Raw genomic sequence first — 17,157 nt, 5'->3', positions numbered from 1 at the left:
ATCTGGCTATGCGTCTTAAATCAAAGGCGAGAGAATCAACATTAATTAGGTTTGAGATTCAACATCTACTGAAGTTGGCAAATTAGTGATATGAAGCTGTATTAACCTAAAACAAAATTCTTCTGAACTATATTACAGTAGAGGCTAATTTAAATATGCCAAACTGAATTAACTACAGTTATTTTCACAGCTCACTATGGGCACCTTATCAATGTCTTAAATGAGGCACTTGCTCTAAACAGACTAGAAATACTGTAAGCTCAATAAATATTTCACTCCACACATAGTGTATGTGATACACTAATGGAAATAAAAAAAAAAAAAAACGTGGCCTTTAGATTCACACGAGTTAAAACCTCCAAATGAACTGGCAACAAAATGAGTACAGCATGTATATTCTGAAATTTTAATAACTGTCAGACTGCGCCGTGGCACTGTTTCAAACACCGTACATTATTAATTTGATTTTAAACTCTGCGCACAGTTCATCTTTAAAGCGACGGCTCTTTCAAATGAGACCTGTCAATAATGAAAAGTAATATGACGAAACTATAACGCCCTTTCAAATTTCAATCTCTTGAGTGTTTATTCAGAAAAACCCGGAATGATAAAGGAAAAATATAAAGCCTAAACTCATATTCACGTCAAACAGTAAATCAGAGATCCCTTCAAAACCCATAGGTGAATTAAGTATGTTACTGAATGGCTTTTCCCATAGTATGTATTTTCTACAGTACTGAGCGAGGAACAGCGGTTTTCAATATTTTTTCCTATTATATTCTAGCTCGCGGCTTTTAAATAAATATTGTGTTAAGTGAGTAAGATGTGCATTAATACTGATTATATCAAAGACTTCAAAAGAAACCATGCAGACAATGTTCAAATATAGACCGCACAATGCAATATTTGAATATCACCTGATTTATTTTGCATGGTGTATCGTAACTGCCGAACAGAATTCTATATGATAGAAAAGAGTGAAAGAAATCCAATATCATAGTTGAAGAATGAGTCATTCTTTCTAGATTATACAGTTAATTTACATGGTCTAACATCATATGTTACATCTTTAAAAATAATCTTTTTTTCATTCATAGTTTTGTGGTAAACAATGAGGACTGAACAAAGAAAAGACAAACAACTGAGCTACAGAGAGATCAGAGGAGAAAAGTTGAGTGTATAACCCTGTGGCCATATATTTCACTGCAAACAAGCACACTGCTGTTGACCTCATTCTCCGTATTTTTAGATGATGCCACGGCAGAAAAGCAAAGAATGGACCCACAGAACTGAAAACTTGAACTAAACCGGACTCTTCCGGCACTCCCAAGGGACTATATTCTCCAGAAAAAAAAAGGAAAGAAAGAAAAAACATTATCATGAATGTGCCTAGGGAGGATAAAGTATTCCTGGGATAACTAAAATGCATAAAATTGTTCACATTTGAATTCTTTTCACATTCCAGAGTAATCTTCAAGTTTTTTTTTTCTCCAGTATTACCACTATTTTTTTTTCTAGAGAATGTAGCACACCGGGAGCCAATTAAACTTCTTCACACACAAACACAACATCACTAATGTAAAACACTAGGGGCCAGAATCCTTCAATTCAGTCAAGGTTTCGATATTTTGCTTGGTGTGTGTGTGTGTGTGTGTGTGTGTGTGTGTGTGTGTGAGTGTGCACTTGTGCTGCTATCCTTGTGAAGACCAGTTTGAGTTTTAGACCTTGGGGGTGAAGACATTTTGGGAAAGTGAGGACATTTTGGCTGGTCCTCACTTCTTCAAAGGGCTGTTTGAGGGTTAAGACTTGGTTTTAGGGTTCGGATTAGAAGCAGGTTTAGGTTAGGGTAATGGTTTGGGTTAGGCATTTAGTTGGGATGGCTGAGGTCAGGGTAAGGAACCAGGGAATGCATTATGTCAATGAGTGTCCTCACAAAGATAGAAGTACAAGTGTGTGTGTGTGTGTGTGTGTGTGTGTGTGTGTGTGTGACAGAAAGGGGGCGAGGAAGAGCGAGAGAGAGAGAGAGAAAGAAAAAGAGAGAGAGACAGAGAGAGAGAGAGAGAGAGAGCTGAAGATGTCCTCCATTTTGATTCTGGTCTAACTCCAAGACTTCTAACCCCACATGTATCCTTTGTGCTCTCATCCAAAATACATGAAAAACTTGCCCTACCCTATCAGACAGGGCAGCATGGGTATGCAGAGCCCTCTTCTCATGCTTGCTTTATGGAAGTTTGTGAGATGCTTCAAGCAGGATCATCTTCAAACATCTCCTCAGCTTGATTCCAGTACATATACTCCATCGCTCCACATACAAATTAATCAGAGCTACCATATTGGGGTTTCAGATTCCAGCTTGCGTGGAAACCTACGTTTCTGCAATAGAGCGTCACTGTTCCCAGACAAATATGTATCAGGGACTTCATCCACCAGCGGCTTTCTGATGGGCTCAGCGGGGAGTGTAAAATTAACGAGGACCGTTTTCACTTCCCTCTGACGCTTTTCTGGATCCTCGTCTCTTCGTTACACAACATGGCTCGATGTTTATCATCGAGGCAGTTAAACGTTATTTCTCTAAAATCACCAGGCTCGTAAAAAAAAAAACAAAAAACAGGAGCCATGTACTGTGCCAGGTCTCCATTTAACATAGAAATATGAGAGGACAGCGACATGATTACTCTTTAAAGAAGAGCGACCGCAAATGCAGTGTCAGCAAAAGAACCACGGTGATTCAAGCACGCACATTTCATTAATACGATTATAATGAGAGACCGTAACCACCGCACCTCTCAATGTATCTTGTCAAAAGATTAGAGCAGTCTCAGACAGAAACCTTAGAGTAGCTTCTCTGTCTAATTAAACGCTGTACAGTAAAAACCAACTACCATGGTACATGTTCACAGAATATCATCATACACAGGACAAAATACAGAACATCTTAATTAGAAAATTCAGCATCTGAAAGGAGAGATTGATTTTTCTGTTATTTGTGTACGCTAATATTTATTTGCGTTGGTGACAGCTACACTGACAGTGAGTATTTACGAGTAATTGAAAATCTTTTTCAAGTCTGATGTGTGATGATCTTTTCTCTTAATGCTGGAGACAAAAGAGACTGCAAGCATAGTCCTCATTTGCAAAAGTCCTCTGAGAGTTGCATTTTATTGGTTCCATGTCCTATATGTGCGCATTCAGATGAAAAAAATACACCAAAATTGCACACAGAGCACACCTCGTTACAGTCAATCATGTACAAATATATCAGCGCGTATTTGGGAAGGAGAGGGCTGCTGAGATGAGAAGCTGATTGACAATGTCCAAAAAGAGTACAAGAAAAACCAAAATAACCCTTGAATTGAGAATAATACATAACATACAGTTGAAAGCTGTAAAAAAAATTAATTCAGAGTGAATGCCCTGAACATCGCAGAGAAGTTCGAAACAAACACGACAAAATATTTTACAAGCAAAATTTAGAAAGTAGGATTTTTAGGCCGGGTGAGAAGCAATATCAAAGTAAAGCGACCTTAAGTACGACCTTCTCGAAGCATTAGTAGGGAAAAGCCTTAGTGCTCTGCAAGGGTCAATGATGCAGCTTGTCAAACGTGTGGGACTAAAAACTAGATAAACAGACATGGCAGCGGGCGACGAGGGCAGACCCTGTGTCGCCGCCCTCTGACTTGCATCTCATTATCATAATGCCGTTCTCACTGGGGAGGAAGAAGAGCTCATCTCTTCCCTGGTCTACCTTGCTCAGGTCAACTCCCAGTGCTTCAGAGCAGACAGGAAGACCTGAGAGTCATACGCTGTCTATTACAAAGCTCATCAGGTGTCATCCGCTAAAACAAAGCTTCTTTACCTTCTCAAGTGATTACAGTCACCATCTGGTTATTAATACAAAAAAACAAACAAACAAAAAAAAAAAAAAACAAGGCAATATCTGAGTCCTCTTCACCTTTGGTGTTCTTTGGTAAAAATTAAATGCCAGCCTGGTCTCAGCCTCGTTTTAGATGAAGAAGATTTGTAATTTTCAACTGAGGGCATGTTTACCCTGCAGCGGCAGCAGCAGGAGGAGTCTCTGACAGACAACACAATTCTTTTCATTTCAATCACGTGACAAAGAACAACACTGTCATAACTGAATTGTCTCTCAATATAAAACTACAGCATTCGATGTTTACATCTCTCTTTGATGAGTCCAATAACAGTCTTGGTCCTCAGGAACATACTGGCGCATTACCATTCAATAAACGTTTTGATGTCGCACTCTCCATCATAGACCTGTCTTTCGTGTTACAAAAATCATATCCATAAGTGAGTCATGTTCTTATGATCGACTGCAACTACAGAACACAAAAATAGATTTAATGACACTAAAACAAGTTTCGGCATACAGGCAGTAAACAGAGGAGGGGAGGTGGGGGAGGGGAGGGGGGGGGGAGTCATTTGAAATATAACCTGCTGTCAAGAGTCTCATTCCAATCAAGAATCAAATTGAAGAAAATCCTCACACTGTTTTGTAGCACTGAAAGGGAGGGAATTTATTGCAAAATTACCAATTTTGTGGTGAATAAAAAAATGAGGATGAATTTGCATACAAATGCTCTGAGGAGGGTTTTTTTTTTTAACAATAGCCATTTCCACTCTGTGATGTGGAAATTCGAACCACAATCCGCTGTTATCTTTCTATTCAAGCAAGAGAAAGAAAATCTGAGATAAAAGAGGTCCATCCTCCACCACAGTATGAATGAAAGGAAAATGTGACTAATACAACGCAATACAACACAAGGGCTGATATGTTTAATGTCATAACATCTGATAACCTCACTTATCTGTCCAGTGCTCTGGAGATTCACAGCGATTCACGGTAATTTATAACACTGCATTTTATTTTCTTACAGCGTTCTGCAAAAAAAAAAAAAAAAAAAGACCAAAAAATCCTAAGTCTCTTTCTGACATTTAAAAAACAAATTACTGTCATCAGAGGTTTCATTCTAGAATTGTCCAAATGTTTCCATCACTTCGATAAACCCTCACCTCTGCCTGAGATATCGCAGTGTAATTGCTGCAAGTAACCAATGCCATGTAACCATGGTTTCCTTTTTGTTGTAGCTGAGTAACTTTGGGGGAAAAAAACGCCCAGTAACATCTTGATTATGGTACTGCGACCAGTCAGTCGCCTCGGCTGCCACAACTGCGTAGCTTTCAATATGCAGCACGTATTACAACGCTGAAGAAGACACAGCAAGTTTTTGTGGCTGTAGTCCAGTGCTGCTCTAATCTCCACAGAGTCTAGCGCTAGTCCCTGTCCGCTCCACTTCCAGCTGTTCAGTGTATTCCAGAGCCAAGAGATGAATTAAACTGCCACACTCATCAAGCTTTTCATGGAGACAAAACTATGAGCTAAGTTTTGGGCTAGCCTCAAAATACCATTACCCTACAGGCCTCATCACCCTAGCAACAGTACAGACATGGAAGCAACAGCCATATCTTCATCTCTGCAGCATAGCCAAGGTAAATCGAGGGAGATGTTGGAGCAGACCAAGACTAAGAAAAAAAATGCAGAAGAATTATGTAGAACAGTTGTCTGCAACTGGAACTCTTGTTTGGTGAAAGCGAAAGAAGGGCACTCGAGTAAAAGTGTTGAAGAGTGCTCAAGACAAAAAACAAGCATGCCCAAAAAAACCACCAAAAAAAACAAAAACAAAACAAAACAAAACAAAACAAAACAAAACAAAAAAAACGTCGGCTCACTGCCACCTTTGTTGCTCAGGTCGTCCTGTTCCCATGACAACAAACACCAACACTGAACTGTCCACGCCATTCTTTAGGCTGTGTGGCCAATAACGCAACAGTAGAAAATACAGTATTTCAAGTGAAGTAAACTACTGTAACACGCCCAGATTTTGAAAATGCATTGGCTGAAAACGCAGGGAGAAGTAAACAGTTCTCCATAAATATGAATTACTGAAAAACACGGCACAATTAGCTGTGAACAGAGGGTAAAGAGTAAGACTGTGTGTAGAGCGTGTGGGAGAAAGAGAGAGAGAGAAAGCAAGAAAAGAGAGAAAGAGAGGGAGGGGGGAGAGAGAGAGAGAGAGAGAGAGAGAGAGAGAGAAACAGGAAGAGTGTGGAGGAGAAGGGAAAGCGTGAGTAAGAGGGAGAGCAGAAAGCAGTCATCAGTTACAGCGGCTGACTGTCTCACCTGCTCAGTCCAGTCTGGTCATTGGTATGCAGAGGGACCACACAGCCACCCTTAAGCCTCAAACAGAGCCTATTTTCCCGACAACTGTCCTTTCAGCACTCCATTGTGTTTGATGAAAGAGCATTCAAACCAGACTACATTTGCAGAGTCCATAACCTGGCGATTTACCACTAGTCACAGATGAGTACCTTACACAGTGTTGAGGCTACAGTAATTCAAGCTAAGTCCACACTGAGGAGGAGTTTGCTAGGACTGGCTGAGAGGATGCTTCAGGCAAGAGCATCTCTACTTGTGTCGCACCTTCCCCATTCTCTATGCGGACGCATTGAATAAAACTTTAGGAAAATATGGAAATAAGAAAGCACCGTGCATTCTCTGGTCATATGTAACAGGATATTAAAGGCAGCAAGGTAATGACCAACAGTGAAAAGAGATTTTTCATTTTCAAAAGAACAGCATGTAACAAAAGACTCCGTAAGTAAAACCGCTAATCTATTCAATTAAAATGTATTTCATGACAGGATGACCAACTGCTAAATAAATATATAATTAAATAAATAAATAAACAACCAGAACACTCAGGATACACAGCAATAGATATAATGATATAAAATAACTGTACCGTGAAAAATTGTTAAGAAACAATGTGTTCTGTAATTAATATCAAATTTGCCAAAATCGCATTTGATCCCCCTCGCTTTGGAACAATTTGTGCATAGTCATCGCAGATCATAATATTGTTCGTACTGTTCAATAACTTGATGACATAACAACTAAAGCAATATTTTTAGAACACAGCGTTTACACTTTTGGCCCATATCACCAGTGTCGCCTTGTCATCTACTCAGAACAAGAAGTTCGGGACAGTGGAAAAGGTCTACTGTAACAGAAAGATCATGTTCTACTCATAATATTTACCACTTAGGAGGGAGTGTAAAGAGCACGTATAAACTTGACCCGAGTTTCTATGAGAATGTAATGTTCTTTACCAGTCTTCTCTCCAATTCAGTTATAATACAAATGAATGAAACAAAACAACTGAAGGGGGAGGGGGTATAGACAATTAAATAATGCGAATCATCATAACCTCTTTCGCGCTCTGCGATCGTTCAGATACAAAGCCAGGCATGGCTTGCCAGCCTTCTCTATGGACGTTAGAATTGTGACAAAGAATCGCCTCTGAGAGATAGCTTTAATGCTATGTTGCTACGTAAAATGTGTTTGTTGTAAACTATACAAGCTAAATTTAGGATGCAGGTCTGAGAATGTTAAAGAGATGTAACATTTGACATTTGACTTCACAAAATTAAATACTCAAACTGTTATTTAAAATTCTATATTTGCATGTGCCCATCTTCTCTTCCATACGGAACATTCTACGACTAAATCAAGATGGCAGGCTATGTTGATAGCTATAAATAATGGAAACACAACGAGCAAGTTATACATTGCATAGAATTGAAGCATAAACAAAAAAGGAAAATGGTATTTCTTACCTAAATAAATAGCGAGTTGACACCCTCTCTTTAAGGATGCATTTCTTTGTTGATGCACTTCAGCTGTCTCTAGCTGTCTGTATGATGGCAATTGTCAATTCAACCATAAAGGTTTAATCGAGAAAAAAATTCTTACTAAAATGCGCATAATATCCGCGTAATAACACAAGATACAATACCGTTATTTCTTTCCAGTGATAGCAGCGGTTAATTCATTTTTCGTGGAGCCATGCACACTGAAGATAACCGTTTGCAAAACATCACAAAAATGAAATGTATCCATTTTGTTCCCAACTATTTACAGTAGTCAGTATTCCGATAATCATACAGTATCTGTTTCCAGGGAATTTTCGTCCACCCGTTTAATATCTTTTTGGTGAAGAGACAGGAGGGCAAATAAAAGCATAGAGAAGCAGGTTTTTCTTAAGTACGGAGACTCGGAAGGTTCAAATACTAGTTAAATATTCCACCGCAAGAGGGAGCTGGATAGTACGTGTGTCAAATTGAGAAGCGCACTCGACCATTCACGTCCACTCAATGTGTACGTATTCCGTCCCATGATGCTGGCCCGTTACATGACCGCTGACACCGGCGTGATAGTGACAATATTTGCCCTCATTTACATTAAAAATAATATGGTCTGGATTCACAACCGGTATATCCAGTAGGTAACCTCTGTGCACCAGAGACACTCTTGGCTGGTATTACAACAATGCAGCAAATGTTTCGTCACTAAGTCAGTCAGTGGATTATAACAGGATTTCACCTCTGGATTTCATGCAGATATTGAGTAAATACTTCTGAATCCCAGTATCATCCTGATGTACGGAGTAAATGGTTGCTGTTTTCTGTAATAAGCAGCAATGCAACATAGAGATAAATAAATAAATTAATAAATAAATAAATAAAAAGAAGGAAATAGTGGTGGAGGTACACAAACGTGATGGTATGCGCTCTGTTGCTGTGTTGGATATTTTTTCAAGCGCTGTCAGAGTCAGGGTCATAGACATGTCTATACATGTTGCCCTTCAGTAAAAACTATCACTCCGCTAGACGGATTGTAGACGAGGCTCAGAGAAACTCATCTTCGTTATTTCTGGGGCAGTATACGTGTCTATAAAACCTGTGTCAACTGTTGCTGTGGCTGCCACTTAAAACTATCCACTCAAGGGAAACAGTCGGTTAGTGCTGTTGAACAATAAAATGTCAGATAATATGAAGTTATAGATATTCATTTTAGTTGGAGCTGAATTTTCTGTTTCAACATGGACATCAATGGGAGTAGGACAACTGGATAACATAAAGCAGAAGCGGGGGTGTTTCAAACTATAAAACAAGGTATTACAAAAATCTGTAATAGCGTTGCTTACTAGCGCCATCTAGTGGTCTTGCGCGGAGTCAGAGATACTGCTGCTCAGCATGCTTGACTAGTTCGACCCTTTATTGGGGACGAAACCATGGTTTGGAACAGTTTAAATACAGAAACTAAAGTAGAAAAGAGTGTTTGAGGGCAGATGTTGCTTTCCCAGTAAAATAAACGTGTAGACAAATAAGCGTATAGACAATGTCAAAACTACCTTAGGAAATAAAATAATTTATGCACTCTCTTCAAAAAAGGTATTGTATTTGTATTTGATTACTTACTGCATGTCATGCATCTCAGTATATGAATTACAATCAACACAGCAATAAATAAATAAATAAATAAAACCTCAATGTGGTTTTAACATTTTTATTTGTTCAAGGACAATTATGAAGTCAGAGGAATCCACTTTCGCACGTGTCAAAAACAATGGAATCATCACATCAATATACCAAACACGACCACTGAAACAGGAAGCATGGCTGAGATACTTTCTCTTCCTCCATGAGAAGTCTGAACCACTACACTGAGGCAGGCCAACCCAGGTCTGGGAGGCCCAAAGCATAGGAGGTTTTTAAAGTGTGTGACAGAGTGTGAGAGACCGAAACGGAACTCTTCTCCAGGCCCAGGACCTCCTGGAACTGGGTGGCCATCCTGAACGATTACGTCTAAGTCAGTTTTGGAATGTTTCAAAAGTAACCAACGTACACGGATGACAGCGAATGCATCATATCTAATACTTCCAACATTACAAAGTGTGGTTTTAGTGATTAAGGTTTGTCTTTTGGTTCCTGGTTTGTGAGCCATTCAAAAGTAACATTACTGTGAACTAATGCTGATCTAGAACTTGAACGTTACAGACCGAAACCAGAAACATGTGGAAAAAAAATAAATCAAAACCAGATTTTTTTTTTTTTTTTTTAAATTGTACATGTCAGGTTTTAATCCAACTAGTGGGTTAACAACACTTGTTGCTAAACCATCCCATGAAAAAGAAAAAAGAAAAAGAAACAGAAACAGAAAACACATGCAGAAGGCCAGTAGGTCTTAAGGGGCTGACATCTCCCTATTGTCCAGTAGATCACAGTAAATAAACCGCCAGTGTACATTTCGATGTGGATGTGAAAGGTTTGCAGGAAAGACAGAACAGATCAGTCCAACTAAGCAAGTACACTCAGACCAGTCAAGCTCGTTTCACGACATCTGAAACTTGAGGTTGAGCCACCTGTTCAGAACAAGTCTAAAACTATGGCACAGTCATACCAGTCCTCTGGTCTAGACGCAGGATCAGTTACAGAGCTGACGGACCTGAGCGGCAGAGGTAACGTCACGTCTTGCTGGACGGTGAATTTAGATATAGGTAAAGCATAGCCACAGATTTCTGTGGATCAAGACCACTTCTTGCTTCCAAAAAAAGAAAAAAAAAAATACAAAGCAAAAAGACATGACAATAAACAAAAAGGAGAAAAAAAAATGAAGCTAGGGGAAATAAGGAATGGTAAACATTCTCATGCTTCACAATTTAACATACATATGCCTTTTACAGATACACACCAGATTATTATACCCTCTCATTTTTAACCAATCAGAACTGAAGAGCTTCCGGGCAAACTGCATGACGATTGGATAGAATTCATCCCAAGGTTTAAATGCAAGTCTTTCTCTTTTGAGGTGTACTAAAATGATCTAACTGTCTCTATAGCATAGACTGTGATTAAGACAATAACTTACAGCTACAAAGGTGACCACAAAACATTAAAATAGAGGATTTAAGAATGCAGTCCAGCAATCTGTCTAAGAGTTAGTTTTACAGGTGTTTTGTTTTATCTTGAAGCATTGCACATATTTATTTTTTGGATAAAGAGGAACATGAGGATACTTCCGACAAAATTTATAGCCATTCAGAACATGTAACCACAATTCTGTATTTTTCACTGTCTTGTGTTGTATGAAACAGCAATCACAGCAAATTACACACTGAACTTCAACGTTTTCACAAGTGTACCACAATATGTTTAAGGGGACCTACTGTATGACTTGAGCAAGAGTTTAACAAAGAGAGAAACTCCATAATACGTCTCAAGTACTGGTCATTCACCGAACACGCTCATGTCAAATTCAACATCTTTTCAGCGTAACAGGTGTTTATTTTCTATCGGTCTGGTCTTAATAACAATTAAGTCATTTTCTGTAAATGGGTGTAACCAAAACCTAAAGTTTATCTTTTTTTTTTTTTTTTTTCTCCAGATGTGCAATGCCACATGCTTTGATTCTTTCTAATGTACAGAGAGAACTTTTCTCGAAAGAGGAAAATGGTGGAAATAGTTCACTCTTCAGTCACTGATGGTTAAAAACACACACAAACAAACAAACAAACAAAAAAAATACATTTAAATAATTTACTATGTATTTACATAATCAATCTGTCAATGTTTCTGCATCAAAGGGGCTTTAGTCTTGTTTTCATCCTCGAGCCTCTTCAAGTCTTCTAATCTCCCATTTTTACTTTTGACGTCTTAAGAGAAAAAACAAAAAGGGGAGGGGGGGGGGGGGGGGGCAATGTTAATGCACAATTTCAGACACACTGTCAGACACCTCTAGAAATCAACAGCCACATGGTTTGACCTAAGTGCTGTTTAATACAAATAAGAAATTAAGTGAACATATTTTTTTGATAAACAGCAAACAGTGTGCCAAGGATATGACACACTGTATATGAATATTATTTAGTAACTGTATACAGCTCATACTCAGATAGACTTCAGCTGGCAATAAACTTGACGGGGCGCTTAGAAAGAAAAAACAAACTATCAATTCTGGATAATTGCAAAGCAACGTAAGTGGAGATATGATGGTTATTTGAAATGTTTCTTTGCTTGAGGTCAGCTGTGGAGAGATGGATGGCACTTCATCAGAATGAGAGAGGACGGTCTGGGTTAACGCTCACCGGGTAGAAGCTTAGGCAGAGGGAGCCAGAGGCTCCAGACTGCCACGCTACTACAGTTCATTAGCTCTGTCAGTTTGACAAAATACCCTCCACCACTTCCAGCACACTCATCAAATCATGTTTCAAGAACGCTTTCACGACCAAGCAATTTACTGTTTGGAGCATTTTTAACCAACATCCCAGTTTCGTTGGAAATATGTAATAGACTAGGAACATTTCGCCAGGTGTTTGCTCAAATTCCTTTACGGCTTTGGGGGGGAAAACAAAAAGCTAAACTTCTCGTCCTGCAAAAGCATAAACGACTAATTCAAATTATTTGATGGGTATCTTCTTGCCATTATTTTACACAAAATGTCAAAGGGCAACATGCCCGTTTCTAAATGTCAGCACAAAACCAAACAGGTAAAAAAGAAAAAAAAAAAAAAAGAAAAAAAAAAGCAATAACCAAGTACTTACTTGCAGGATGGCTACAATGACACCAAACAGCCCAATGGCACTGCCAAAGATTTCAACAATGAGAATTTTGACAAAGAGGCTTGGATTCTGGGCATCTGCAAGGGCAGCCCCGCTACCCACAATACCAACGCAGATGCCACAGAAAAGGTTGGAAAAGCCAACGGTCAGACCCGCGCCAAACATGGAGTAACCTAAGAGGAGGACCGAAAAAAAAAAATCAAAGAGATGCAATTTATTTCAAACTGGGCCATAACACTAAAATAAGTTCTGCGACACTTCAACATGACACATAACTCCAAATAAAAGAGATAAAAGTGACAGACAGAAAACTAGATGATTAATTGCAGAACTCAACTGTACCTGCTTGGTAGTTTCTTGCCCCAATAGTCTCTGGGGTGGTGCCACTGAAATTCTACAAAAAAAGCAGAAGTTCTGAATAAACATCTTCTACAGTCAACGTGTCAAACATATTTGATGTTTATAACACATGAGTTGAACTAATACCATAAATTGCATTCTTCACTTCAAAAGCACTGAATATCCGTTAAATTACCGATAAAACAGAGGCCTACCTCTGCCATGTTGCTTATGACAATTGCCATAATGATTCCATAGATGGCAACAGCCTCACAGAAGATAATACTGTAAGAGAATTACATATGGACACATTAATGTTAGCCACCTCATATGAACCGTTTATATCTGTATGAGAGAGAGGACAAAAACTGAGAGACTAATGACTCATTTTAAAGATATTTCAGAAAGAGAAGGAAATGATCTTTCCCTAAACCCTAAAAAAAAAGGTCAACGGGTAGAAACAAAATAAGATACAGACTATGTAAGGAGCCATATAAACATATAAATATGATACAGACTATGTAAGGAGCCATACAAACACATCCATACATTTCATAGATTGATGAAATGACCTTTCAGCAATTCAACTAAAATATTACCACATGCCATTCATACCTGACCAGATTTTTGGTTTTAATGCGAGGGGCTTTGACACCACCACCAATGATGCTGGAGCCAGTGATGTAAATCCCCCTGTACAGGCAAAGAGCAGCGATCTCACACACTTCATCATACACAGCTTATATGACACACATCACCAATATAATAAGACAAATCCTTAAAAATCCATAGCCAGATTCTGCTAGCTCATCTGACAGAAGAGGCTTGAGGAAGCAATTAACATAGTGCAAAAAGAAAAAAAAAAGTTGGTGTGCGAGCAGCTAAAGCTATGATCTAACTGTCCTAACATCACATAAAAATACTTATTCTGAACAAGATTCATTTGAGTACTGATGTCTCGCTGACTGAGCAAGGGATATTACCCTGAACGGTCAGAGGCTCAACTATTTACGGCTGTGACACGCTTAACAGACGGGAAGGTCAAACTATGAGGAATTTTTAAAACTGTTTCCAAATTCTAAAGTTTTCCGATCGTTCGCTGTGACCTGGCCTCTTACAAAATTATCTGAAAAAGAGGAAACGGTCAGTGAACTCACCAGGCTGCGCCGACGACCGAGAGGGAAATGGCCAAGCCGATGCCAAGATTGGCCCACATAAACGGGGAGGTCTCCGTCAAAAACCTGCCATGCAAAAATAAGGACCAGAGATGCATAAAAAGTATTTTACTGTGGTTAAATGTCCCTGTCCCTGATGTGGCTAGCCAACCGGTAAGAATTTAGGCATATATGTGAGATAAGTCAAAAAGACGTTTATTCACACAAACGTGTATGGTGCATCTTAAGACATGTTGTTACAAACATATTTTGATGAAACTTGTCGCGGTACCTGGTTGGGTCACACTGAATACTCACCATGCCACATCAAATCTGAATCCAAGGTCGAAAATGGTATAGCAGATTCCTAGTAACAAGAAAACAGATGTGTTGGATGTGACACAACGTGACCATCATCGGAAACAGTCTACTCAAAGTTATAACATTCATATTGAGACCGAATCAGGTCTTCAAACCGAGAAACTTTAAAACCGTAATATTTGCCCAGTCTATTAAAGAACGTATGCCCACAGTCTTTATTCACATGACACATAGCACAGGTACCAGGTTGAGATGTATTATATTGCATTATACGGAGCAAAAAAAAGGAGAGAGAGAGAGAGAGCGCACGAGAGGAGAGAGAGAGAGAGAGAGAGAGATTAACAAACAGGCCTTCGGGTAAAAGAAAGAGAAGCGCTAAATGTGACGGGAACATGATATTTGTGCATTGGGAATGTGTGATAACTCGGCTTCATGTGAGAATTTTCGGCTCCTATTTTTACACTAGAATAAAAAATTACCTCGCAAAACACAATGCTAAGGACGACAACATACTTAAGTATCACCGAGATAATATGAGCAACAACATAGGAATAGTGATTGTTAATTTCATTGGTTAAGACCAAAGAACAAGCAAAACAGGATACGAACTCAGTTAGCAAACAGATTGCTAACATGCTAGCTGGCTAGCTCTAACTGGCTGCATTCACAGTGGATCTACAATTGAATTTTGCGAAAACTACGTTGCTAGGTGTAATTTAATTTTCTTTATGGGTGCTCGAATATTGTATATATTATATCCAAAAGACATCCCCAAGAAAAATCGTGACTAACATTAGTAGGCTTAATGTAGCCTCTCTTGCTAAACTCTTAACCTAGCTAATGTCAATATTAGCAAGCTAGCTCAGAGCTAAGCTTCAAGTCTGTAGAGGCTATCGGAGTGGGAAATGTTTGCAAACAGCTGTCTTAATTCAAAACAGTGTCTTAATCGTAGGCTACAGTCGCAGTACCACTGAAAATGAAATGATTATATTCGGTTTAGGTGAATATCTGCTTACCGACGATGAGAATGGTACTCCAGAAGGCCAAAGTGACCCCGGTGTATAGAATGGCGTGCCCGTTCATAATACACTCAAGCAAAAGCGCCAGTTTGACTATGTGATAATCGGTCGCAGATATGACCGTCTAAGTTATTTCTATATACAACTACGGCTAATTATTGCCTAAATGTGCGGAATCACCCTTCAATCACCACCGAGACAGGTCCGGAGGAAAATCTTGTATCCATCAAGGAAAAGGGGAAGGAGTCATCAGCTGATCATGTGATTTTTCATGACTTGTGCATGTGACTGTTAGCCTAACATTATACTGTTTCCTTATTACCTGCATTCGCGGATTTGGTTGGCTCGGGGCAGGCCCACTGTAGGAAACCTGGATGGAAATCATGCTTACGAGGACATACATTTATTGAACTTTCGAAAAATACGGCGTTACGCTGAAAGACCTAATTTCATTCTAATGTTCTTTACTGGCTAATCTCTGAAACTCTTATAGTCCAATAGACCTACAATTGTGAGTTCTTTGAGTAACATTGTCGATGGTTTTTTTTTCCTGAGTAATGAGTCTTAGCTAAATGTAAAATTCAGGAATTCTGCAGCTATGACGATTTTTGCGGTTCCTGACACGAAAAACCAATCGTACCTAAATAAGAAGTATATTACTCCCAAACGTTGCGATTTTTATTAAAGCCGGATGAGGGCGCCATATGACTGTGCTCTGTGGAGTAGAACGCACATTTTTTTTTGTTACGTTGAAGGTAGCAAATACAAGGATTAGGTAATCTGCCCTTGGATCAACTGTATCTTATTGGGTGTAAAAATGAAATATGTGTATTGATTCGGTTAAAAAGATCACAGTTATACTTTTCTACAGATCAGTTTCTTCACCAGTGGGACAAAAGACAGCATCCATGTGCTTCATGTATACACACCACATTCAGATTGGGACACGGTGTCTTTCATCTCAGTGCATTAAGGTTTTTAAATAGATAAAATAAAATATATCTCATTATATTACTGTTCAGACCACTCAGAGTTGCTTTTCACATACTCTCTTTTGAACTGAAATCAAGTTTGTTATATTGTACTCTTTCCTGTCTTCCTTTTATCCAAAAAGAAAATTAAATTAATCAAATCTTGAAAAATATGATGTTCATCATTCTCTCTTTGCTTCCTGTAAGCTTTAAAAAACCTGCCTTTGTAAAAGGTGACAACACCAAAAATATATTCAGTGACCTTTGAAGTCAGTGTGTCCCTGTAGGCCATGCATCACTATTATTTCTCTCAGAACTATCTTTTAAACTAGATCTATATATGACCACCATTAAGGGTCACATCATTTATAGCACTGCAGGTGATATTGTGTTTCACTTCAATTGTCTCTCCTCTCCTCTCCTCATCACTGGAGCCATGGGGAGACAGTTGGGACAGTTTTTTATCACCTCCTCTTTGCCTCTAGCAATGTCAGAACTATCCACTCATCTCTAACAAAGTCATTCAGACTGGCACACACATTTTCACTCCTACTCCTTGCTTAGCTTGGTGTGTGCATGCTAGTTCATACATATTTAATGTAATAAATTGGTATAAAGGCAGAACACAACACCAGGCTCACATTAATTATGAACTGCAGTTCTAAACATAGACTGAGATTAATTATCACACATTCAGATTAAATTTAAGAGCAGATCTGGTTTACTCACACCAGCACTTCTCTGCATGGGGCTGCCTGTGATTTCATAAGTAACATGATCAGATATGAGAACCTGTAGATTCTTTTAAAGATAACTTGACAGCATTATAAAGGATATTCATTTTCTTAGCTCTCTTTTTTTTCCCCATAAG

The 17,157-nt window shown here is 38.8% G+C and overlaps 1 protein-coding gene across 1 annotated transcript; it reads right to left on the bottom strand.

The window, feature by feature from the left end:
* Nucleotides 1–10,910: 10,910 nt before the first annotated feature.
* Nucleotides 10,911–15,535, bottom strand: atp6v0b (ATPase H+ transporting V0 subunit b). Its single transcript, XM_030775302.1, has 8 exons — nucleotides 15,313–15,535; nucleotides 14,294–14,342; nucleotides 13,979–14,062; nucleotides 13,437–13,514; nucleotides 13,037–13,106; nucleotides 12,825–12,876; nucleotides 12,465–12,655; nucleotides 10,911–11,576 (listed from the first exon to the last, which is right to left on the bottom strand). Exons 1-8 carry the CDS (start codon nucleotides 15,377–15,379, stop codon nucleotides 11,550–11,552), a joined length of 618 nt encoding a protein of 205 aa, XP_030631162.1. The 5' UTR covers nucleotides 15,380–15,535; the 3' UTR covers nucleotides 10,911–11,549.
* Nucleotides 15,536–17,157: the final 1,622 nt, after the last annotated feature.

This window comes from Chanos chanos, chromosome 5, assembly GCF_902362185.1.
Source record: "Chanos chanos chromosome 5, fChaCha1.1, whole genome shotgun sequence".
Classification (NCBI taxonomy): domain Eukaryota; kingdom Metazoa; phylum Chordata; class Actinopteri; order Gonorynchiformes; family Chanidae; genus Chanos; species Chanos chanos.
Note: the sequence above shows the minus strand (reverse complement) of the source record. Positions and strands in the feature narration are given on the sequence as shown.

What these genes read in the sequence shown, in the direction of transcription:
- atp6v0b (XM_030775302.1), bottom strand. Translation starts at nt 15,379, where the DNA reads ATGAACGGGCACGCCATTCTATACACCGGGGTCACTTTGGCCTTCTGG. An exon ending in GAGTACCATTCTCATCGTCG is followed by an intron (nt 14,343 to 15,312) that starts GTAAGCAGATAT and finishes TCTTGTTACTAG; the next exon opens with GAATCTGCTATACCATTTTC. An exon ending in TCGGTCGTCGGCGCAGCCTG is followed by an intron (nt 13,515 to 13,978) that starts GTGAGTTCACTG and finishes TTGCCTGTACAG; the next exon opens with GGGGATTTACATCACTGGCT.